This window comes from Giraffa tippelskirchi, chromosome 2, assembly GCF_054371585.1.
Source record: "Giraffa tippelskirchi isolate mGirTip1 chromosome 2, T2T-mGirTip1v1.2.pri, whole genome shotgun sequence".
Taxonomy (NCBI): domain Eukaryota; kingdom Metazoa; phylum Chordata; class Mammalia; order Artiodactyla; family Giraffidae; genus Giraffa; species Giraffa tippelskirchi.
This window is the reverse complement of record NC_137276.1, coordinates 154,375,755-154,400,800: the sequence shown is the minus strand read 5'-3', so window position 1 is coordinate 154,400,800 and position 25,046 is coordinate 154,375,755. Positions and strand designations below refer to the sequence as shown.

Here is a 25,046-nt window from a genome sequence, read left to right as displayed (position 1 = left end):
GCAATCCAAAAAAGATCAATCAGGATTGATCAATGGGGATTTCCCTAGTGGTCCAGTGGTTAAGATTCTGTGTTTCCACTGCAGGGGTTTCAGGTTTGATCCCTGGTCGGGGAACTAAGATCACACATGCCATGCAGTGCAGCATCCCCCAAAAATGTTTTTTAATTAAAAAAAAGAAGATTAGCATGGAATGAGTTCAATACAACCACTGGCTGATTAGAAAGCAAGAAGTGGTCCTGGGAAAAGCACCAAGCTTGAAGTTGAATGTCCTGGGTTTAAATTTAGGCTTTATACTTTATAATCTTATAAACCTTGGAAAGTCACCCAACCTTTCTGAGTCTCAGCTTCCTCATCTGTAAAATTGGCATAATAATATCTAGCTTGTTATCATGATGGGTGTCAGAGTACTTGGAACATAGTATAACCACAAGCTGTAAGAAAATTTTCTCCTCCCCTTTAATGCTGTTTTATATTGGTGCTAACAGCCAAATTTCTGATTTTGAAGTTCTTATCTCTAGCCTTGCCGCCTACCCACACTGTCACTAAGAAACAGCAGAGATCCTGCCTAACTCCAGCCACCTCTTTGCCCTAGCACATTAAACTCATACTATCAATTGTACCTACTGCCTCTTTTCTAGACCTTTCAAGGATGGAGGCTAGATGATTTTAATTTTTGTATCCCCAGTGCCTGACCCAATGTAGTTAGTCAAAAGAAAAAAAAATAGTTGGTAGATAATTGAGTAGTCCACAGCCTTCATCCTTTTTAGTTTTTGTAATACCAAGAAGAATAGTGACAGATAGTATTTTGTAGTTAATTTTGCATATATTGACTTAATCTAGTCCTAACCAGAAACCCATGAGTAAGGGTATACCCACTCCCCACCATGTCAGTATTTCATAGTTGGGAAAAACAGAGGCCCAGAGAAGTAGCAGGACTTACACAATTTATGTCCAGTGGTTGCAGCAGAACCAAGTCCATGATTCCTGGCCTGGCAGTACACTGGTTATGGGTGGCCTTTTCTCATAGGCATGTGTATCCTCATCATATCTTTCTCTTGCCAGTACCTGGAAAATAGGGAGCATGTGTTCTTCACCTTTGTGTCCCCTTCAAAGACTAACATCCTACCTGGCCCATTTCTACAGAAATGCTTGTCAGAAGGAGGGAGAGAGAGAGAAAGGAATCTTGCCTTTGATCTATGAGCACAGTGGGCAGTCGATTCTGGAGCTGGACAGGAACAGACCCTCAGTGAAAAATGTTGGGGAAAAAAAGTCTTATAAACTGTTCAATGCAAGTATTTGTGAAACTGAGAATTTCATTTTATGGAACCATTAGAAACTCACTTGGTAAGTAAGATATGCCTACTGTTTTCAAATAATTCAAATATAGCCTAGAGGACTTACCTGAGAATCAGTGTAGAATAAAAGCCTAACCATTTAACTAGAAGTTGAAAGACCCAGGCCTCCCCACCACCAGCCATGTGATGTTGGTTGAGTCATTGAACCTCTCCAAGCCTGCATGTCAACCCTTGCAAAATGGAACCTGTTATAATCTCTCTCCCTCAGCATAGCCACCTTGTTTTGAGGGTTAAATGCTATCATCCACTTAGAACACTTATCAGAATGCCTGGAACATGGTAAGCACTTGATCAATAGTGATCAGAAGAATTAAGTGATAAGTATTTAGTATGTAAGAAAATTACCAAATTTAGAATTTCACTCTCTTGATCTCTGCTTCAGGAATTTGGTCTAGAGCAACCCATAACTCTAACAAGGGTTACTTGTTGGTAGTGTGCCTAATGTGTTTGGCTGTTGCTGTCAGTGTGGGGGTTCCACCTAAGCAGGCTGTCTGCTGAAGCATGGTAAGGGGAACAGCGCCAAGTCTTGAAGCACCAAGGGTGTGCACGGCACAAGATTACGTCAGTCCCCATCAGGCTAGAGGCTAGGGAGTAAAGCCCTAGAAGCTCTGCAACTGCTTCTCTCTGGCACCACCCTGGATGTGAATGCAGAGACTTCCTACACACGTTCCCAGACTCTTCTCTGAGCTTCATATCTGTCCCCATCCAGCCTTCAGTCTGGAGCCAGTAGCAGCCTTGAGGCCATGTCAACCACAGCTGGCCCCTCTGGTTATTCGATATTAAGGTCACCTTCCCCTCAGTGATTTCTTAGTCAATTCCATTTGAACTGCCACCAGAGTGTCCTAAACAAGTTTCTAAGCAGTGAGGGCATAAATCTGCCTGGAGTCTCACTAGGTAATAATTTTTGCAATTCCTGGTAAAGACAGGGAGACAGACACCGTTGGAAGGATATACAGTTTGAGTCAGTTTCCCAGCAGCAGGGACAGGCTTTCTGTCATTTATTCAACACACATGTACGAAGCACCGACCAAATGCCAGGCACAGTGACGAGCAAAACCAGGCCTAATGCCTGCAGCCATTAGGGAGTGCGGGAGCCAGGCCTCAGTAAAACAGTCCCACTGATAGGCATGTAATGAGAATCTGTCATAAGTGCTAAGAAGGAGTCTCATGGCTACCCAGCACGCCAGTCGGCCAGCCGGGTGTGGCTACAGATATGCCTTGCTAGCCTGGTACTCAAACCGACCAGTAGGCACTCACACAGGTGGCCTCCTGGCAAAAGCATATATTCATCAAATGTGCTGCCCAGATGCCCGGGTCTTGCCTGGGAAGAGGAAAACCCTCTGCCTCACAGTCAGTTGACACCACTATGCAGGCACAGGTAGTACAGTCTGCCCATGCACTGTGCCTGCGTAGATCTTCACTAGTTATATGGGTCATACCCTGGATCCCAAAACAAGGGAAAGGGATCCCAACTAGCCATCATAGATCCGCCATCCCAGGTGGGGAGTCACTTCAGTGAGACAGCAGGATAATCATGAGCACATGAGTTCATTGCTTCTCGGGGCTCTCTCCTCACTTGTATGAAACCAGTTGGGTTCAAGAGCTGTCCAGGGCTGTAGGTTCCCAATTTTTCTATTTGGTGGAGGCCTGATCAGAAAGACAGTCATAGTGAGCAATCACCAGCCACTTACTGCTCATTCAAGTTGAAAAATAGAAATGTTTCTAAAAACCATGCATTTTGCAGAGGTCTCTCTGGCCAAGGTCTCACCTAGGGGCTGAGACATAGCAAGGAGAGTGACTCCTAAGAGCCTGGGGATACTTAGGTGTGCACTGGGATGTCCCTCACTACTGGGAAGTAACCATGGCAACATACTAGTCATTCCTTATGACAGTGGCAGGCCTACAGAATGAACCTGCTTTGCTTTCCACAGGAAATCAGCTTTGTCACTCAGTCCTTCAGGCACCCACATTGGAATCAACAAACCCCAAGGCATTCTCTTCCCCCTCTTTACACATCCTGCCTCCTCTCCTGTAGCCCACTACCCACCCCCACGTTCCCGGCCTTGTTGTTAGCATCACCTGTTGCCCAAGGTAGGGACACAGAGTCAAGCATTTCCCCTATGGTGGCTCGTGAAACTGTGCTGTAATTAACTCAGATGGTGTCTCTCCCACCCAACTGTGAGCTCACAGTTGCAGATGTCATAGTTCCTTCTACATGCCCATGCCTGGCATGGTCTCTGAGACCTCGAAAGAGCTAATTAACATTGGTTGACCAGAAGCTCCCAGGGTCAGGTGCACCTGGAGTGGCAAGATAGGGAATTGTGTTTGATGGGATGGAACACGTGTATGTGATGCTCATGAGCAGTGTTCCAGGGCCCCTGTGCTGGCGTCAGCCTGTACAGGAGGTACCCTCTCATCCTTTCTGGTCCTTTCTCCGAGCACCTGTGTATTCCCAGCTGCCTCTACGTTGCTCAGTCCCTCTGCTCCTGTCAAGGCTGCCTACTGGACTCTGCGGGTTATCCAGGTGTGTTTTCACAGCTTCCAAATAAAAGCCACACAACCTGATTCTCAGATGCCCGTAGAAGCTATAATGTTTCCAATGTAGTATTGAAATCCCAGAATCACAGGTCTCTTTAGAAATTTAGAGGTTCTTTCCTCTAGATGAGAGTGAGAACCAGCAAGGTGAAGTGGCTGGCTTGACCAAACCCAGACTGAAATGCTGGTCTTTTAGTTCACACAGGCCTCCTCTCTGTGCACGAGAGCAGAGGGTGGCAAATTTCTCCTATAAAGGGCCACATAGTAACTATTAAAATAGTTAGGACTTGTGGGCCATACCATCTCAGGTACAGCTGCTTACCTCCAACCATTTAGCATGAAAGTGGTCATAGACAACACGCAGGCAAATGGGCATGGCTGGGTTCCAGTCCAACTTTATTTACACAAACAAAGCGGGCTGGGTCTGGCCCTCCAGCTGTGGTTTGCCCAGCCCTGCACTGGGACCTCATGTGGTCCACAGCCAGCATCAAAGGCATCATCTGAGAGTGTCAGAATATAGGCCAGACCTCCCGAAGCCAAATCTGCCTGTCAGCAAGATCCCCTGGTGGTGTAGGCTTGCTCCAGATTGAGAAGTACTGTACTGGTGGGTCTGGCTGCCCCCACTGAGAATGCCAAGAAGAAATTTCCGGATTAGAAAAATGAGGCCCAGGGAGGTTAATTGACCCATCCAGGGGTGACACAAGTTGGTGGACCTGGGACTGGAGCCCAAGTTCTAGTCTTTCAAACATGGAGTTGCTTCTACACACACCAGAGAATCCATCCCATCCTCCCTATTTCTGCCTGTCCCTGACCCAACCCGCGTTTACTAGAAATTCGAGTGAAGCAATTCCTCATTGTTTCCCAGCTGACTTGTGAATCAAGAGAACTCTGCCTCCAGCTGTGTCTCCTCCCACCCACTCCCTGCCAAGACTGGGAGGGGCAGGGGAGGCAGAATTGGGCCTCCAGAGGCTGTTCCCCTTCTGCAGAGGGAAACTTGCTCACACAGGTTCAAGCTGGAGTTAAACTCTAACTGAATTCCTGCCTTTGGAGATTTGCTGCTCAAAATAGAACGAAAGAACCTTTCATTTTTCACTTGCAGAAGAAACTTCTAGACCGGCTCTCTGGCAGGCCTAGACATCATAGATTTTTCCCTCTGTTTGCCCCATCTTGACCCACACACCAGCTCCTGTTCCCCTGTAGCAGCTTTAATACCTGGCACCTCCTAAGACCCAACCCACAGCAAGACTCCATGCTGGCCACACGCTTTGTATAACCTGTGCTTCTTGATCTATGTCTAAGGCACGTGAGAAGTGCTTTATCTTCTTAATTAATCAATAAATATGTATTGGGCTGTTATTTACTGAGCACATATTTATGGGCCAAGCTGTTGCCTATTTAATTTCTTAATCCATTTTATGGCTGAGGCTAATGAGGTTAAGTGATTGTCCCAAGAATGAAGAGAATACCCAATAGAGCCAGATGCCAACCTGCCTTCAAGTACTGAATGCTCCAAATGCCGTAGAGGGTGTCAGCATGAGTGTGACGTGGACCTGACCTCCAATAGTTCCCAATCTAATGTAAAAAATACATGTAGAACCATCAAGTTACCACTGGCATGATAGGCCGAAACAGTATCATTGGAGTGAGGGTGGGTAAGAATAGGAGGGACATTCATTAGGAACTCAGTCCCCAGCTACCCAGCACTGTGCCAGGGACCTTGGAGACAATCAATAAATATTTGATGCAGGACTGAATGAATGAACAAATGAATGAACAAGGTAGAATGTTTATGTGCCAACACTTGAAGCTGGAATGGATTTGAAAAGATGGAATGAGAGAAGAGGCACAAGGGCTAGGGCATTAGCACCTAGAAATAGCAAAGGGAAGACTGGTAAAGGCCCTTGAGTAACGTGCCATGGGCTTGTATGTGATCCCTTGACTAATGGGAAGAGATGAAGCATTCTAAGCCAGGAGCAATAGGATGAGAGCACGCAGTAAGTATTGGAAGAAAGGGAAAGGAACTGGCAGCAAGAGGTCCAGTTAGGAGGCTGGTGCAGAGCACAGACTCCCAAGTCTAAGGCCTTGAATGCGAGTCAGTGGCACAAGAGGAAAAATGGATAAAAGTCAACAGGAAGTGGGAGACAAACACAGGGAACACTACCCAACAGAGTCCCAGCTTCTTCTGCCCACGAGCTCAGCCTTCTCCTGTCTGCCTCCTGTCTGCCCTCCCCATTCCCAGTGGCTGCTGTTGGTAGAATGGATGTCTTAAGCAGGGCCCTGTGTCTTCCACCTGCAGCCAGCACCCAGTTCTTCCCAGTTTCAGGACAGTTCATCCAACACTTGTTAAGTACCTCCTTGAAATTAGCACTCAATGCTGCTAGAAATATTTTGCATTCATCATCTCATTTTAATCCCTTACAGCACCCCTGAGAGACACTTTATAACTAGAAAAATGAGGCCCAGGGAGATTAATTGACCTGTCCAAGGCCACACTAATTGGTGAATCTGGGACTAGAGCCACATCCAAGTATACCAAACCTGGCATTCTTTCCTTCCATGCCACAATACCCTCCTCCACCTCCCGCATTTCTGGTTGGTCTTGACCCAACAACCAGAGAGTCACAACTCTCCTCTAGCTTTGCCCTTCTGGGTACGTGCGTCCCTCTGAGCTGTGATTAGTTCAGTAGGTGTAGTTCTCTGTAATGTACCTCGTGTGTGTCATGCCTGAGACTCGGGCTCGAGTTGAACTGGAAAATCTCACCACTAACTGATTTATTCTATTACAGACACTGAATGTGGAGTTGAAGCTTCTTGAGCTCAGTGCGCATAGTAATGCCAGGTCACACACCAATTAGGATTTCAGCTTCGGCATTCCGTTTAACAAGACTGTGTTGCCAAGAAATCTCCCCTGAGAGCAGCCAGGGAGAGGCTTACCCCACTCCATGCCCCCTTCCCTGCCCTCAGACACTCCAGCCTGCCAAGATATTTGGTCTCTGCTTTGCATCCTTTATTTAGAAGCTTGTTTTTTATGTCAGACAGGCCTTGGTTTGAATTCCAGCTTTACCATATGCCAGCTCTGTGACATTAGGCAAGTTTTTCAACCTCTCTGAGCCTCAAGATTTTCTTTTTTTTCTTAATGTTGGGATAATAGTTTCTACCCAACAGAGTTGCCACAAGGATTAAAAACAGTAGCATTTATAAAGCTCTAGGCCTGCTTTAGAGTCTGTACCCAGTACTGGTCCTTTTCTTCCTGTTGTTATTGGAAGTACCAGCTCAAGATTCCTATAGTTCCACTGCCTCCCAAGCCTTAAAAGACATTCTCACTCTTGGTCTTTCTTGCCACCATGATGATGTCAGACTCTCACCTCAGAACCACTTGGGGAGACCCTTTCTTCTGGAGAAATCTCCCACCACACAACTCTACCAGCACTCTGCCCTCCCCTTCTGAAGCACCTGCCCTGAGGCATGAAGGGGATAAGGAGCCCCCCTCCCCCAATGTACAGAGCCTTCATCAGAGCCCAGCCAAACCTGAGAAGGGAACGCCACACAGAATGGAGGCCCTGTCCCTCCCTCCCCGTCCCACCGCACAAACAGGCTTTCAGGAACCAGTGACAAAGGCCATTGTGAGTCCACACTCACTCTTCCTCTTGTCTCCGTGTAGAGCTGCACAGAATGTTCTGTCTTCTTTCTGCACAGTGTGAGAAATGGCAAGGCCTGCTGCCAGCCTGCTCTTGACCCAGCCGGGCAGGAACCCCAGCCTCCACCTTTGTTAGAAGAGCTCAAACTAACACTCAGGATAGAATATCCTTGCCCCTGATCAAGGGAACAGAGGCCCAGAGGAGAAAAGTGACTGGCCCAAGGTCACACGACTAGACAGCCAGAGCAGAGGCAGAAACCCAGCCCTGCCTGTGGGGCGACACATCTCCTCTCCCTTCCACCTTGCAGCCCTTCTGCTTCTTGGAAAGCAGTGGCTCTACGAGGCTTTTCCCTCCCGTTTCCATCTGGGTCATCTACAGTCCAAGACCATTCAACACCCTCTGGCCACTTTCACTCCCTGATGGTGCTTTACAGACCGCTGGGAGTGGAAGACACCTGCCAGCCAGTGTGATAAGGGCATAAAGGAAATGCCCATCAGGAGGGGTGCCTGGCTGGACCAGGGGTGACAGAGCCATGACTGAAAGGCTCTGCATCCCATTGCTCAGCCCAGAAACAAGGGACAGTCACTGGACCATTGTGAAGTTGTATCTCACACACACACACATACACACACACATGTGCACATGCACAGAGGAAGGAAAGGAACTAAGAAACTCACTTACAAGTAAAATCCTCCCTGACTTAAAGTAAAAGAAGTTGAAATGGGGATGCTTCTCTTGCCAGAAGGACGGTCACCCTAAAATCTCAAGGTAACAGTATTTCTGCGCCTCTCTCCCTCAGCACCCTTTTCCTCCTTTTCCTACCCTCCCGCCTCCTCCTCCAACTCTTCTTCCCCCTCCCATCTCCTCCTCTGGCTCCCCTCCTCCCCCTCCATCTCCTCCTCCTGCACTATCTTCTCTGGGTTACATTAATTACCATCTGCAAAAGGCCACACACTTACTATGTAGCAAAGGCAGTTTCCTGAGGACGTCCATTTCTAAAGAAACCTAAAATCACAGTAATGGGCCCTTGTTTTTTGAGGGCCTTCTTTGTGCTCTCTGTGCAGGCCCTGGATGTCATCACTTCTAAACCTTACAGCAATCCTGCCAGAGTGGTTATCAGATCTACATTTTCCTGATAAAAAGACTTGGAGGAGCTAAGTGACTTATCCCAAAGTAACAGAACTAGTGAGTGCCAACTCGGTCTAAAGCCTGTGCTCTGTGCTTCACACTTTGGCCCAGTGGCATGTTCTTCACACTGGCTGTATAGAAGGCCAGGGGTGACATGACATAATGTCACTCAGTTGTGTCCGACTCTTATGACTCCATGGACTGTAGCCCACCAGGCTCTTCTGTCCATGGGATTCTCCAGGCAAGAATATTGAAGTGGGTTGCCATTTCCTTCTCCAGGCCAAGGGGTGAGCCCCTTACCTATTCCATTTGCCAGCATGGGTTCCCTCTTCCTTTTTGCTGGGTCTGACTTAGAATCTCTAGGGAAAGCACAGGTCACAGATTACCCTTCAGATAAATTGTGATTGGGATACCTGAGGCCTGGTGCTGTGAAAGACCAAGTGGGAACGTGGCAGGTAACTGACAGCCTTCTTTACTTACTCACCTTTGCGTGCCCAGGGAAGCCCCAAAGTCCCCTCCATCTCTGTCTCCCCACCCCCAGCCCATTTTCAGGCCGCCATGCTTCAAAGCTGGCTTTGAAGCTCTCTAGCTGGGAGCAGCCTTTCATCTTCACAGACCAGACCCAGTGAGCAGCTTAGGTGGGCTGATCCATGCCCAACTCTGTGGGGCTCAGTGTTCCTGAGCTTCCTAGGGTGCGTGGCCTATCTCCATGGAAATCTGGTAGCAGGAGGGGAGCCCAAGATGACACCTGACACAGCCTCGGCAGGTTGAGCCTGCCAGCTACCACTCGCCTTCTAGACAGTGGGAGCTGAACCGCAAGGCAGGGCAGGGTTGCATCCCTTCTTTCCGAGGAGAGTGAGAAGATGGCACACCCGCCTTCCCCATGCGCATCGTCTTCTCAGTAACCCAGTGATAAGGTACATTTCTCATTGCTGTTTTACTGCACACCTTCACATTCTTTCTTTCTCTTGTCTTCAAAATAACCCATGATACAGGTTTTATTATTGTCCCTCTTATGGGCAGGGACAACATGGGGGGAATTTTGTTCATATGTTGAAGCCCTAATCCCCAGTACCCTGGAACGTGGTTGTATTTGGAGATAGTTTAAAGAGGCGATTCAGTTTAAATGGGCAGTTAGGGCCCTTCTCCCGTCTGACTGGTTTCCTTATAAGAAGAGGACATTTGGGCACAGAGAGAGGCCCTGGGGGTGCACAACGGAAGGGCCATGTGAAGAGGCAGCCAGGGGTGGGGGCTGGCCATCTGCAAATCAAGGACAGGGGCTTCAGAAGAAGCCAACCTTGCAAGGTGCAAGGTGTAACTTGACCTTGACCTTCCAGCCTCCAGAACCATGAAAGAATATATGTGTGTTGTTTAAGCCAGTCAGCCTGTGGCAGCCCAAGCAAAAGAACAGACTCAGAAGACAAACACCCTGCCCTGTATGGACACAGCCATCAAGCTGTTAGCCCCAAACTCAAGAACTTGTGCAGAGTGTCTCAGCCTTCTTCCTTTACCCTGTGACTCCATATTTGTCTGTCTGAGGCCACGTATGTAGTAGTGACACATTTTTGCATTTTGAATTGATCAGACACACAGCCCTGTCAGTCAGAGCTTCAGATCGGCATTAGCTGATGAATGTTACCCACTGAATTGATCTATGTCCATCCTTACTTTGGGCTAGAATCCTAACACCTCAGTCCACCTGTGCTGCTGTAGCCTACATAAGGGGGCAGAGCCCGCAAGTTTATTACATCACACAGCCACCGAAGGGTATGGGCAGCCTTCCTCACCACTGGGATGGGATGTTGCAGAAACTCTCTGGGTGCCATCACATACTCAGTTTCAGCACCTCCATTGAGGGTTGCTTGATTCCCAGGGTGGTCCATGGCAGTCCTCAGACCTTCCTTCATGCTGATGGAAGGGGAAGTGGGTTGGCAGTGGGATTGACAGTAGCAAGGCATCCTGCTAAGCCTTGCTAGATCTACCATGCTTCTCCAGGGCTCCACAAGCAAGGAGCCCAAATCATGACACCCACATATCCCTCACATCTTAAAGGACTAAATTTTTTTCATTAGTGTGAACCAGCCAAGATGAGAATGAACATAAAAATTATTCATTAAAGAAGAAAGGTGAAAACCAGACTGGGTCATCGCTGTACGCAGATTAAATGGATTAATGCATGGAGAGCATGCTACCCAGTCTCTATCTAAGCAAGTTGTTTGATCATTATTATTAATCATTATCTTTTTCCTCTTTCAAGATAAACCTATCAAAGTCTTTGGCACCAGAGCATGTTGCTTATTCAATTTATTTAACAAGCATTTAGTGGGGGCCTTCTGTATGCCGAGGCCTGGGCTGGTTGCTAAGGATTCAAACATAAACAAAATAAGAATATTATCTCCCAGCCTTCATCCCTTAGTGGGGTTGGGAGAGTGATGTGTACAGAGACAGTTGTCGTTGGGTGAGATCCACTGAGCACAGGAGAGGGAAAAAGGCACGCTGCCTGGGGTAATGCAGGAGGGTAAGTATGAGTTCTCCAGGCAGAGGCATTCCTGTGCTGGGACAGATAGCGAGTGACCTCGCACGCCTCACTGAGAACTAAGACGTTGACCGTTGGGCTTCCAGAGAGTTTGAAGAGGGAAGATGTGCCCCTTAAATATGAGCACTCTGCTAGCCTCTGCCTGTCAGTACTGAGCTCCAGCCCCTCCTCCCACCTGCAGGCAGGTCTCAAGATAGAAAAGCAAACTGGGACTGTTGCGATCGAAGAGGTGGGAAAAGGAGCCAAGTCAGGGAAGAGTTTAAAGGAGGAAAAACAGCTGGAGCAGGACTCCCAGTTCATCTAAAGCTCAACTGGAATTATGGCATTTGTGTGGACGTGTGAAACCATGAGGAACCCTGCAGATTGTTAAATGTGTTTTACGCTGAATATGATGGTGTGGACTCTTGTACACAGCTCCGAGGTAGACAGAGTTGGGAGTTGGGAGGGTGAATGTGACATAAAGGAAAGCAAAACTGATAATATTTTTGGAGCCCACTCTGTGCCAGGCACTTTCACATACACCCCTGCCATTGAATCTCATAACCACTCTTTGAGGTCAGTATTATTATTCCTAACTTCTCCTTTTCAGAGTGAGGAAGCTGTGGATCAAAGCAGTCAGGAAGTAACTTGTTTACATTTTTCTTCACGCCAACTCCTGCGTATGTTTGGGGCAGTTTTATTGCCTGAGGCTCAAGTTCTCCAACTTGAGTGTGCCTCAGACTCTTCCAGAGGGCTTGTTAGAACACAGACCGCCTGGCCCAGCCCCTTGAGTTTCTGATTCAGTCGGTCTGGGTGAGGCCTGAGGATTTCCGCTTCTAACAAGTTTCCAGGTGAGGCTGGTGCTGCCGCTCGGCCTCCCTGGAAACAACCACACTCCGAGAACCACTGGCCCTTGGGAATGATCTACCCGGTAACCTGGCCCAGGGGTTCCCAAACTGTTGGCATTTTGGAATCACCGGAGGATCTTTAAAAGGAAATACTGATGCCTGGCTCCAGGCTCACACTTTATTTTTCATTGAAGTTCAGTTGATTCACCATGTTTCAGGTATACAGCAAAGTGATTCAGTTATTCATTTTATATATATATGTTTGTTTTTTTTCAGATTCTTTTCTATTAGAGGTTATTACAAGATACTGAATATAGTTCCCTGTGCTATACAGTAGGAGGTCCACACATTTTGATTTAACTGGTATAGAGGCAACCTAGGCATCATTATTTTTAAATACTACCACCCCCTCAGGTAGTTCTCACATGCAGCAAAGTTGAGGAGCCACTGACCTAGCCTCTTTTCTCCTTGACTCTGATCTCCATCAAAACCCTCTCCCGCAGCTGCTACCACTGGGGCCACAGGTAGAACGTGTCATACTAGCACCACTTGCAACACATCCTCCCAGCCATCTTAGAACACCTGCCCCTGGAACTCATCCAGTCTCTTACTTGTCTTTTTCCTTTTTGCCTAGTCCATCGTCTCCTCTGTTCAACATAAATCTAATTACTGCAGCCATCTCTTGCCCACAGCAATACAGCAAGCACCCTGTTCTTCCTTTGACCATGTATGTCTACCTGGAAAAATCTGTGGAGGAATATCTAAATCTGACTGCAGGCATGGAAGTCCAGGAGGCTTCTTGAGGTTGACAGCACTCGAGCCAAGTTTGGATGGGCAAGTAAAAATGAAAGAGGGTGTTTCAAGCAGGGATACAGCAGAGGTAGAAGCACAGAAGAGAGGGAAACAGTAAGGTTTATGGGGGAGCTTCATATTGTTGTGTGTGTGTGGAGCAGGAACTTGCCCTACGATGTCAGGAAAACACTGCAGAGGCAGCCTTTTGCCAGATGGGGGTGGGTCTTGGGCATCAAGTAAGGAAACTTACATCTTTCCAAGTATAAATGGCAGTTGATAGGCATTTTAAAATGACTTTTAAACTGAAATAGTAATACATACTTAGAAAATGCAGAATAACTAGGAAAGCATCAAGTAGAAAATAATCACTTTTAATCTAATGACCCAGAACTCACAACTGTTAAGATTTTGGGGGAATTTGTTTTCTCCTATGCACGTTCTTATATAGTTGAGAACATGCTGCAGAAGTTTACATTCTGCCTTCACACTTAAAATTATAACATATACATATTTAGTGTTATTTAAATCTGTAAACGTTATAATAGTGTAAAGTTCTATAGTATGATACCATATAATTTAACCATTTTCATAAACATAGAAATGGGAGAGGGAAAAGTTTCACTATAATAAATGATGCCACAATAGTCATATCTGTATGAACTTAGGTTTTGTCAATGTTCTTGTGATCAGTATCAAGAAAGAAATGAATCAACAGTATGAAAGCTTTAGACTTATTACCAAACACTGTGATCATAGGTGTCAAAGAATGCATATTTCATCTTCCCTTCCCAGCACCCTGTGTCATGGCTGGTGCCCCTGAAGGGTTTTTGCCATGGGTGTGACATGAGCAGCTGTGCATTTATAAAATCCTATACTGGAGGCTGAATCAGAAGCTCCAGTTGGAACAACTATGGCTGCCCATGCTGTTCCATCTTTGCTTCCACTTTCTCCTATTCCCATGTTCCCATTCTTCATCTTTATTGTTTCTTGGAGAGCATATAGTGTTTGCTTCACATAGAGCTGGGCATAATGCTTTGTTACCAAGAAAAGTGCTGAAAGACCTAGCTCTATGGTTGCAACAAGTTGGTGCCAAGCCCAGAGACCCTCTTTTGATAGTTTTATAGAAAACAAATCTCTAAATAGTAATTCTAACTAGGTAGAAATACCTTTTTATATTTTCCAGTGACACTGTCAAGTGAGTTTATTACTAAATTAGTTTCCTTGTGCATCCAGTGACTATCCAGTCCTACGCATAATCATCCCTGTCCCTGGAATGTCCTTCTTTATTCTTAACCCAGCAAATTATCTTGACATTCATCCTTCAAGACCTTCCTTAAAGTCTATGGCACCTTCCTTCCAAACCTTGCCCAGAATCAGTTATTCAGTCATCCTTCTTCCTGTAGTTTACTCACAACATTTTCTATACCTAACTCTTTCTCCCTCTTGGCTAAAAGTCCTTGAAGAGTAGAACATTTTGTATTCCCAGTTCCTAACACAGTGTCTGGCACATGGAAACTCATGTTGAAACTGGTTGAAACTCAGTTACTGGTTGAAACTCAGTAACTGTTGAATGCATGAATTAATGCATTCCTGTTTTACTAAAGTACACGGACATTCCATCTTAAATACGAGTGACTTGAAGAGTATAGAAACAATATGGAGATGATATGAATTGCCAAAAACCACTCTCTGAATCATTGGTACCTGAGGTAAAACAGGGGGCTTGCCAGGTGGCTTAGTTGGTAAAGAATCTGCCTGCAATGCTGGAGACCCCGGTTCGATTCCTGGGATGGGAAGTTCCCCTGGAGAAGGGATCAGCTACCCACTCCAATATTCTTGGCCTTCCCTGGTGACTCAGATGGTAAAGAATCCACCTGCAATGTGGGAGACCCAGGGTCGATCCCTGGGTTGGGAAGATCCCCTGGAGGAGCTCATGGCAACTCTCTCTAGTATTCTTGCCTGGAGAATCCCCATGGACAGAGGAGCCTGGTGGGCTACAGTCCATGGGGTCGCAAAGAGTCGGACTTGACTGAGCGCCTAAGCACAGCACAGCAAGGTAAAACAGACACCTGGTATAGCAGACATCCTGATCCTGGATTCTATGTTCTGAACCTTAAATGTTCTGTGTACCTGGTCATTGACTTGTAACTCTGTTTCTGTTTCATTGTAACTCCAGATTTAGTTTCTGCATAAGTATCTGTGTGCTAAAGTAAGTACAGGGAATTAAGTGATGCCAGAATTTCCCAAAATGTGTTCCAGAGAAAACGACCATAGATACCTACAAAACTGTTTATAGGTGTCACACAGAAGAAGAGTCTCAGGATCCAGCAAGTTTGGGAAGCAGAGTTAAATATATTTCTTTACCTCAGAACTTCCTGGTAGGCATTTTAAGTTGAAAGATCAGTGAGGCAACGGTCGAGAAACAGAAGAGCCGTCAGTCTTCCTGCAGGAGCAGACAGGAGTCATCCGAGCCTCTTCATGCCAGGAAAGGTTCAGAGGCAAAGGCAGAGTGGCAAAAAAGTACAACAAGATCCTTGCCCATTCTCCTACACTTATCCCCCCTCTACCCCCCAGTCCCACATCTGTGTAAACCCCCTGCCCCCCAGCCACCCACCCCACTGATGAGATCAGCCTGTATTACAGCTCTTCTAGAGCCAGGAAGCAAGGTAATGTGTGGGAAGTGATAGCTGCAAGGTAATGTGTGGGAAGTGATAACAACTTTTCAAGTTAAAGCCATTCAACAGGAAAATTTGTTAAAAGACCAAGACATTGTAAGAGCTGAAACACTTGAGTCTATTAAGTCCCCTGCTTCTTAGAACATTTTGTTACCAGGGAATGTTTCAAGGAGGGAAAACATTGAACTATCACAGCACTGTCAGACACCAAAGCCTGGTACAGAGAGCAACATTTTAAAAGACATCTGTCTCTCTGCCAACAGAGAAACTTCTGCCTCTCTTTTCTCCTTCTTTTTCCTACCGCAGTACAACTCCCCCACCCTCCTCCCCCCTAAACACACTCTCTCTCCTCCCTCCTCCTCCTCCTATTCTTCCTTCCCCTCCTCCTTCTTCTCCTCCTTCTTCTCTCATTCACAACCCTTATTGATATCACAGACACTGTAAAATGACACAGTAAGCTAAACTATCCAGTGGTTATTCAACATGCTTGGGTAAGAAGGGAATTAATTAAGTGACTAGAGGCTTAGACATTCGCTGTTTATTGGATCTAAACTCCTTAAAAGAGCCTTCAGCATTCTCCTAAACAAACTTTGCCCTTTTGTGGCTTCTTGTTAAAGTCCAAATGAGACGGAGGGTTTAAGGAGACTGTATCTTTTCACACAAGTGAAAAGAAGGAGTACCAGAGAGGAAAATGGGAGTGTCAATGGGAGGCAACCTATGTGCCATCACAGAGAGACTAACAGTTTGTGTATCTGTTGGCAGCTGATGTTCATCAGTGATCATCAGTAGGTTAGCAAACTTCAGCAATGTTTACACATTTGTGGGCAGCCCAACAGTTTAATTGTCTTCATTAGAAGAACATCCATAAAGTCAAATACAGGATTTCATTAACTTTGGGAAATATATATTTAGCTCCTTCCACTCAAGCTTCCATTCTAACAGAACATTTTTCCTATGATCTGTTTATAATTTTAAATTTATATACATGATTATTTGTATATATATGTCTTACCTCCCATATTAGATCCTATGCCTCTTACAAGCTGAGTTTCAAAGAGCTAGAAAAGTGTCCTGCACACAATTTGTATTCAATAAAAATTGGTAGAAAGAATGAAATGAATGTAAAAAAGAAGTATATTTGTCAAGAGAATTTTTTTTAAACAACAGTCTTCTAAATAAGAAAGACAAACCCAAATATCTCCTTGCCAATCTTAATAAACACTATTGCATTATACCAGGAGGCACCTTAGAAGATGGGCTTCCCCAGTGGCTCAGCAGTAAGGAATCCACCTGTAATGCAGGAGACACAGGAGATGTGTGTTCGATCCCTGGGTGGAGAAGATTCCCTGGAGGAGGGCATGGCAACCCACTGCAGTATTCTTGCCTTGAGAATCCCACAGACAGAAGAGCCTGGGGAGCTACAGTCCATGGGGTCACAAAGAGTCGGACACAACTGAAGCGACAGAGCATGAGTACCTTAGAAGACAGAAGCCATCCGTCAAAGAAGCAAAACATTAACATAGAACAGTTTTCTACTTTGTGAATATTAATAGGATGTTAGTGATTAGCCACAAACTATGAGAGAATTACACTTGCTTTGGTAGGCAAAGGAGGAATGGAAGCTTTTAAAGAATCTATCTTTTTATTTTGCTTCTGTTTTAAGTAAATAAAAGTTGTGTTGTAAAAATGAGTCTTTGGGCCAACATCAAACCTTAATCCTGCCATTGCTTTCCCCAGAAGTTGGATGGGCACAGTCCAAGTCCCAGGAACTTTGGAAAGAAAGGACCTCTTCTAGGTGCTGAATCAGAAGCAACTGCCACTGTGGGAGGCCGTGGATCCTATGCGACTCTGAGCCTGAGACTCATATTTTCTGTCCCTCTTTTTGTACTTTGGACCCAGGATAATCTGGTGTAGGTGAAATATTCTTTTCCTTGGCTCAAATTAGGCACCTGGTGTCCTGAAAGAGGTCACTGACTTCCCCCAAGGATGTCCAAGGAGGTTGGCTCACCACTGGCTTACCGCAGGCCAAATTTGAAGTTAATTAAGCATCAGTCATCGTCAGTAGGGCCAAGATGTTATTCAGGCATTCAGGGAAGAGAAACCTGACCCAGCTCTGGATAATGACCATCAGCATTCCTTCCTATCCTAATCCCAAACCAGTGTGTCTTTAGCTGCAAGGTGGGTGCCGGGGCGGGGGGGGGGGGTATTTCAGAAACAGATGGTTCATCCTTTACATTACTCTGCCTTTGAAGAAATTTCTGGATATGTCACCCTATTCATTGCATGCATGATCATGCAATCTGGAGCAAAACCTTTTTTCACTGGAACCAGGTTTCTGTTTATGAAAAGATACATTTATTGACTTCTGAGGAAATGCCCTATTCAGAATGAGGGTGAAAATGCTGTTTGGTGGGAGCTGCAGGATATTGACAGTTCTAGGTTGGCCATCTGGGGACTAGACCTTCTGGCCCAAACCACAATGGGGAACAGAGACATGTGTATGCACTGGTTCTGCTTGTCTCCCTCTACAGACCTCAGTGACCAGCTTCTTGAAGTGGTGGGGCTAGAGGGAGCCATGGAAATGGGGCAGATCTACACTGGCCTGAAGAGTGCAGGCAGGAGGCTAGCCCAGTGCTCCTCTGTCTCCATCAGGTATGTTTCCTCATCACCCAGCAGCCCCCCTGGTCTCCCCACGTCCCTGAATATCCCTACAGATAACAACTTGAAAGCCCTCTTTAGATTTCAGTGCAGAGAGTGTGGGGGCAGGGTGGGGGTAGAAGTTCAATAACATTTATAAAGAATGTCTTTGGAGACCACTTTCCAAACCAGGTATAACAACCATCCAGGACATCAACTGGAGGGTCCCACCACAACCAGTTTGCTGTTCTCTTAAAATGAATTGATGAAATTCTAGAAATAGGATTGTAAGATGAAGTCCAGAGAACCAGAGATCCAACTCCTCGCCTTCCTTATCTCCGCAAATTGAAATGCTCAATGCATGCCGGAGGGCAACTTTGACAAAAACCAGGCTCAGCTCTACTCTGCTTATTCTTGGATAGTGGTCTCAGAAACACTTTTATTAAACAGTGCCATATACCTTTGTGGAGAAGGCAATGGCAACCCACTCCAGTACTCTTGCCTGGAAAATCCTACAGACGGAGGAGCCTGGTAGGCTGCAGTCCAGGGGGTCGCTAAGAGTCGGACATGACTGAGAAACTTCACTTTCACTTTTTCACTTTCATGCATTGGAGAAGGAAATGGCAACTCACTCCAGTGTTCTTGCCTGGAGAATTCCAGGGAGGACAGAGGAGCCTGGTGGGCTGCTGTCTATGGGGTCACACAGAGTCAGACATGACTGAAGCGAATTAGCAGCAGCAGCAGCATATACCTTTGTAGAGCTAAACTGACGTCAGCAAACCCGTCAAAAATGACAAAGAGGATGACAGTTTTTTAGAGTATGGACCACATAGGTCAGCCAATGCAGGCTCCTTACAAGATGGGGTCTAATGGAGGGGGTCTTCTGATTTTTGGTTGCTTCTGTTTAATAAATGCAACTAGTCACAGATTTTTCTCCACATCATTATTTTCAGAGTCCTTATTCCTTTCCGTTTCCCATTTAATTTCTGTAGTATGTCTTGGGGATCTCCTGGAGGGGACTCCCGTGTACAGGTTTCCCGAAGTTATTTAAACCCAGAACCCTTTCACCCCTTCTCCTGGGTGAAATGTCCTCAGAGTTCTCTTGGGGAAACTCTGTTCTTGGTGCCACCCTGCATCCTTCATAGAGGTCCCCAGAGCTGTTTCCTGATCTATCCCACTAACCCCTTTCTTCATTCCCTCTGTGTCTCCTGTCCTTTCTGTTATTCCCCAGATCTTTGCTTCTTTTTCCTTTTGGGCTGTTGTTTTGCTGGGACCCGTTTCCCAAGTTAATCTCTTTAATTCCTTTCTCCATGACTCTTAACACCAAGTAGGTCCAGTCTGTTAGAACATCTAAGCCATAACATATGTGGGCTGGAGAATTTTGATTCCCGAAGAATTTGGAAAAAAAAGAAAATGTGTAAGAGAAAGGATATTTTCTGTTTCCAGATAAAAACAGGGGTTAAGTCAGGAGCCCTAGCCCCCTGGGCATTCCCTACATAATCTCCTCATGCCCCAGAACCAAAATTCCACTCTTTCCTTTTATTATTTGTTTTATTATTAGGTTTATTGGTTTTTGTTATTAAATATCCTCAGGGTCAGTTGGAGAATCATCTACATCAAAACAGCTTGCCTCCCTCATTTTATAATTTCAGAAACAGGGCAGATGCCAGACCCAGGTGAGGGCTTTCTGGTGAGTGCCTGGCAACTACTCCTGGCTGGTACAGACCAGAGACCTCCAAAAGGACCTACCTTTTCTCCATTGTCTCTCACCTTTAACAGTCCATAAGCCAAAGAAGCCTTGACCCAAGCAAGCAAACAAGGCTTTCTCCTCTCCCCTCTGCCTACCCATGGGGATCACATTCCCAATGACCCCCCTTCCCCAGCAAAGCCAGGTCCACAGTCCAGGCAACCATAATGTCTACTGTTGTTCAGGAGATAAAAGAGGGGATGGTTGAGGATTGGGGGCAAGGCAAAACACACTCAGACCCGAGCTGTACCTCGTATAAGTAGGAGACATTACCTCATTGACATTATGCAACTGCTCACTCAACATAGAACCCAGGCCTTTCCCTATTTCATAACCTTTCCCATTTCACAGTGGAGTTTTTGGCACCACGGGCAAGCCCTCTGGCTAGTTGTTTGACTAGGGGTCCACTTAGATATGGTGCTGCCACACTTGTTGGCCAATTGTCCCCAGACTCCTGTGGACTTCACTGCTCACTCAGGGCCATGTTTCTCAAAATAGAGTCTGAGGACCAGAGCAACAGAGTCGTCCACAGTGCTTATGAAAACACAGACCCCTAGGCCTGACCCAGACCTGCCACATTGGGACCCCTGAGGTGAGCTCAGAAATCTGTTTGCAACAAGCCCCCCAGGAGTCTTCACAACCACTCCTAGGTGGCTCCACTTTCCACTTCTGTTTCCCTGGTGAGGACAGCCTTCATTCTCTAACTCCAAGAAGCCCACTGTGCTCTCTCTGTTCTCCGGTCTCCAGGACAAACAAGCTGCTGCCAATGCAAGTGGATGGAGAGCCCTGGATGCAGCCACCGTGCACGGTGAGTTATGCCAATCTTTGAGATGAGGGTGAGAAGTTTTATTTGGTATCCCTTTGGGGCACTGACTTAATATGAAATTCTGAGTCTCTTGAGTTACAGGGGCTTTCAGAGATCATCCAGCACAGCTTCTCTTCCACTTAGTTCATCCATCCATTCATTTATCTGCTGAGGTTTTATTGATTAGGTGCGTGAGCCAAGCACTGGGAGGCACCAGTTCCAAAACCAAAGGAGACATAGACCTGTCTTCAAGGAGCTTTTAGTTTTGGCTGAACTCTGAGGCTTCATCTACAGTATTCTTGAGAGCCTCAGCTTAAATTGCTCTAGTGGCAAGGAACTTACAACCCCAAAAGGAAGACTGTTCCACTAATGAACAAGCCTAATTACTAGAAAGTGCTTCTTTATGTGGAGCAAAATCTGCACACTTGACCTTAGAATTCCACCTAGTTACTATGACCACCCAGGCTCCTGGAAAAAAATTCCCACAATGCACAGGCATGCTGCACCCCAGATGTACCCACAACCCTGAGGAACCACCTGAAAACTCCCCTGAAAGTGTAACCTCATGGGTTATGTATTGCCTTTATGGCATTTCTGTGACCCATGTTACCCAGCACCTAGAACTGTGCCTGTTTTGTAATAGTTGCACAATGATAGTTGTTGAAAGATGAATAAAGAATTGAACAAATTAACAAACAAAAATCAAGGGAACAACCCCATTCCCTGCCTTACCAGTTTGTTAGCAGTTTGTTCTCAGAAACCCAACTAGACTCTCTGAGGCTAAGAGAAATCACTGTCCTGGTGTTGCGCAGGGTGTTAACTGGAATATGATGTTAACAACATCCTTGATACCATTGTGAGTGTGCGAATCTCAAAAGACAGAACTTGTGTTTCTGAGCTTCCTCACTCTAGTGGAGTATTCAGATACCTCGAGAACCTGCTATTTGGAGCCCTTCAGAACATCAATTCATCTTCTACTAGAAAAAGAATTTTCATGAGATAGCTACTGAGCCTGAATTCTATTGGGCCTGAATTGTAGGTTTATTTCTATAACTCTTTGTGTAACTTCTACAGATTGCAAAGTTAGTCCCTAGAGACAAAGACTTTTTAAAATGGCATCATTTATAAAAGATATCAAAAGTAGAACTTTTTCTGTAAAATCTTACCTCAATCTTTTGGTTTCTATGAAGTCTAAGAAAAAAATGAATACACTATACCAAAATCTAATAATATCTTAATGCCTTGTTCTAGTTGGGAAGGATGGAGGGAATTTGTACTATTTATAATTTTGATGGAATTGAATTAAGAAAACTCTATCCAAAGTCCTCCTGTCTCCTAAAAGGAAAAAAGAAAAAGCTAGAAGAAAGCAAACCCTTGGCTACCTAGCTCAGTGATATCTAGAAACTGGATTGCCATTCCTCCAGATCCAAGTACTGGTTTTAAAGTAGCCAAATATTCCTCCTATCCCTGCTCTCTCTCCATGCTGCCCTTCAGACATTACTACTTACTATGAAAAAAATAATAATAAATAAAACCCAATGATTTTATGGTGTACAGTCATATGTGAAGGTATGTTAGTCAGCTCAGGCTGCCCTAACAAAATACTACAGACTGGGTGGTGTAAACAGCATAGTTTCTCATAGATCTAGAGCCTCCAAGTCCAAGATTAAAGTGTCAGCAGGGTTGCTTTCTGGTGAGGCCTGTCTTCCTGGCTTGCAGATGGAAGCTCTTTCACCACGTCCTCACATGGCCTTTTCTCTGTGTGCATTTACTCCTGATGTCTCTTCCTATTCTCATATGGACACCAGTCCTATTGGATTAGGGCCCCACCTTTATGATTCCATTTAACCTTTTTTACCTCCTTAAAGGGTTTCCCTGTTGGCTTAGGGGTAAAGAACCCGCCTGCCAATGCTGGAGACATGGTTTTGATCCCTGCGTTGGGAAGATCCCTTGGAGAAGCAAATGGCAACCCACTCCAGTATTCTTGCCTGGAGAATCCCATGGACAGATGAGCCTGGTAGGCTACAGTCCATGGGGTGGCAAAGAGTCAGATATGACTGAGCATGCAAGCACCTCCTTAAAGGCCGTATCTTCAAATGCAGTCACACTGGGGATTAGGGCTTCAACACATGAATTTGGACGGGGACACAATTCAGTCCATAGCAGAAGGTAACAGAAGTCCTTGTTAAACTTCCAAAAGTTAAAACACCCTTTTTGAAACGTTTTCCTGAATGAAGGCCCTCACTCACTGTGAAGTGATTCAGAATTAAAGGCTTAATGATAGGACATCACAGCAACAAAAGAATTTTTGATAAAAATTAAAACCAGTTAAATTAGAAGGAAAGCTATGACAAATCTAGACAGTATTAAAAAGCAGAGACCACTTTGCTAACAAAGGTCCATATAGTCAAAGCTACAGTTTTTCCAGTAGTCATGTATGGATGTGAGAGTTGGACCATGAAGAAGGCTGAGTGTTCAACTGATGCTTTTGAACTGTGGTGTTGGAGAAGACTCTTTAGAGTCCCTTGGACAGCAAGGAGAACCAACCAGTCAATCCTAAAGGAAATCAACCCTGAATATTCATTGGAAGGACTGATGCAGAAGCTGAAGCTGCAATACTTTGGCCACCTAATATGAAGAGCCAGCTCATTGGAAATAAGACCCTGATTCTGGGAAAGACTGAAGGTAAAAAGAGAATAGGGTGACAGAGGATGATATGGTTAGATAGCATCACTGACTCAACGGACATGAGTTTGTACGAACTTCGGGAGATAGTGAAGGACTGGGAAGTCTGTCGTGCTACAGCCTAATGGGGTTGTAAAGAATCAGACATGATTGAGCGACTGAACAACAACAACAAATTAGAATGAAGAAAAAAACTGTTAAATATGGTTATGCAACTAAATCCAAATGGCAAAAATCATTCTTTGAAAGAGAAGATAGGGTAAATATTCGTAATTTGGATCCCAAACCTTAAAGTTATATTCAAGACTGAAAGCACGTGGGAGACATTGTTGAAGGAATAGTAAAAGTATGTTAAATATGATAACTGATAATTCACTTCACTTTGATAATTAAAGAATGTAAATCTGAAGAAAAATTTAGTAACTAGATAATTACTAGTGAAACTACAGGGTAGACACCTTCTGAATCTGGGAGAATTTAAATTTTATGAACCCTATCAGTGTAGCACAAAAAAGAGAAAAACAAGCAAACATTTTAAATGTTTTGATTAAGATAAAAGAAGTTAGGACTAAATATATCAATAATGACAAAATACCATAAATGTGCTCATGTTCCCTATTAGAAAAACAAAACTCCCACATTGGATTAAAATGCATTGATACGCTTCTTGTAAAGAGATACATCTAAAGCAAAAAGATGTATCTTTTTATCATATCTTTTATCAAGCATAGAGAAATTAAAAGTAAGATATGATAACTTGGGGCAAACTAACCTTCCAACATACCAAAAGCATAAAGTGGAATAAAGAAGGTCACTTTTTATTTAATAAAAAGTACACTCAATTTTGAGATCTAATGGTCATAAAAATTTTGTTGTCTGAAAATAGAATCAAAACTTATACTGTGAAAAACTGTATGGATGTAGTATATTCTGAGAAAAAAAATATATAAGAAACTTACAGAAAGGCAGTTATTGAGAGTCTTTGAAATATTTGTTTCTGTCTTTGAGGTCAAGTTGTAAAAAAAAAAAATAGATGACATAAAACTTACATTTTTAAAAACCATGCTCAGAGGTACAGAGAACAGACTGATGGTTTTTCAGAGGTGGGAGCAGGGAGGGCAAGGTAAGTGAAATGGGTGAAGGGTGTAAAAATGTACAAACTTCCAGTTATAAAATAAATGAGTCCTGAAGATGTAATATGCAGTAGAGTGACTATAGTTAATAATACTATATTGCATATTTGGAAGTTGCTAAGTGAGTAAATCTTAAAATTTCCTATCACAAGAAAATTAATTTTGTAACTATGGTGACAGATGTTAACTAGACTTATTGTGGTGGTCATTTCACAGTATATACAAATATCAAATCTTTAACCTATACACCTGAAACTAATATAATGTCATATGTCAATTATACCTCAATTTAAAAATTAAACTTGGATGAAATAACTATGCCTTAAACAAATCTCATTTCTTCAAGGTCCACAGGATATTTACTAAAATAGACTATAAACCAGTTCATGAAGAAAAAAACAAAATCCAATAATAGATATTATAAAGATTGTTTTATTTGACCACAAAGCAATAAAACTAGAAATTAATAATAGATTAAATGATAAATGAAATCCAGTCAGATTATCACATTCTCCTAAAGAATAGATTTAAGAGGGGATCAAAGCCAATATTA

The 25,046-nt window shown here is 44.6% G+C and overlaps 1 protein-coding gene across 5 annotated transcripts in view; it reads left to right on the top strand.

The window, feature by feature from the left end:
* The window catches only part of DGKG (diacylglycerol kinase gamma), a 211,746-nt gene that overhangs the window by 178,646 nt on the left and 8,054 nt on the right, over positions 1–25,046 (top strand). For 4 of the 5 annotated variants that reach the window (XM_081571404.1, XM_081571402.1, XM_081571403.1 and 1 more), the window contains 2 exons: positions 18,018–18,138; positions 20,618–20,678. In XM_081571404.1, coding sequence (XP_081427530.1) covers positions 18,018–18,138; positions 20,618–20,678 — 182 coding nt within the window. Of the gene's footprint in view, positions 1–16,724; positions 17,174–18,017; positions 18,139–20,617; positions 20,679–25,046 lie in introns of those variants that run through there. The other variant, XM_081571405.1, reaches the window with a different exon arrangement.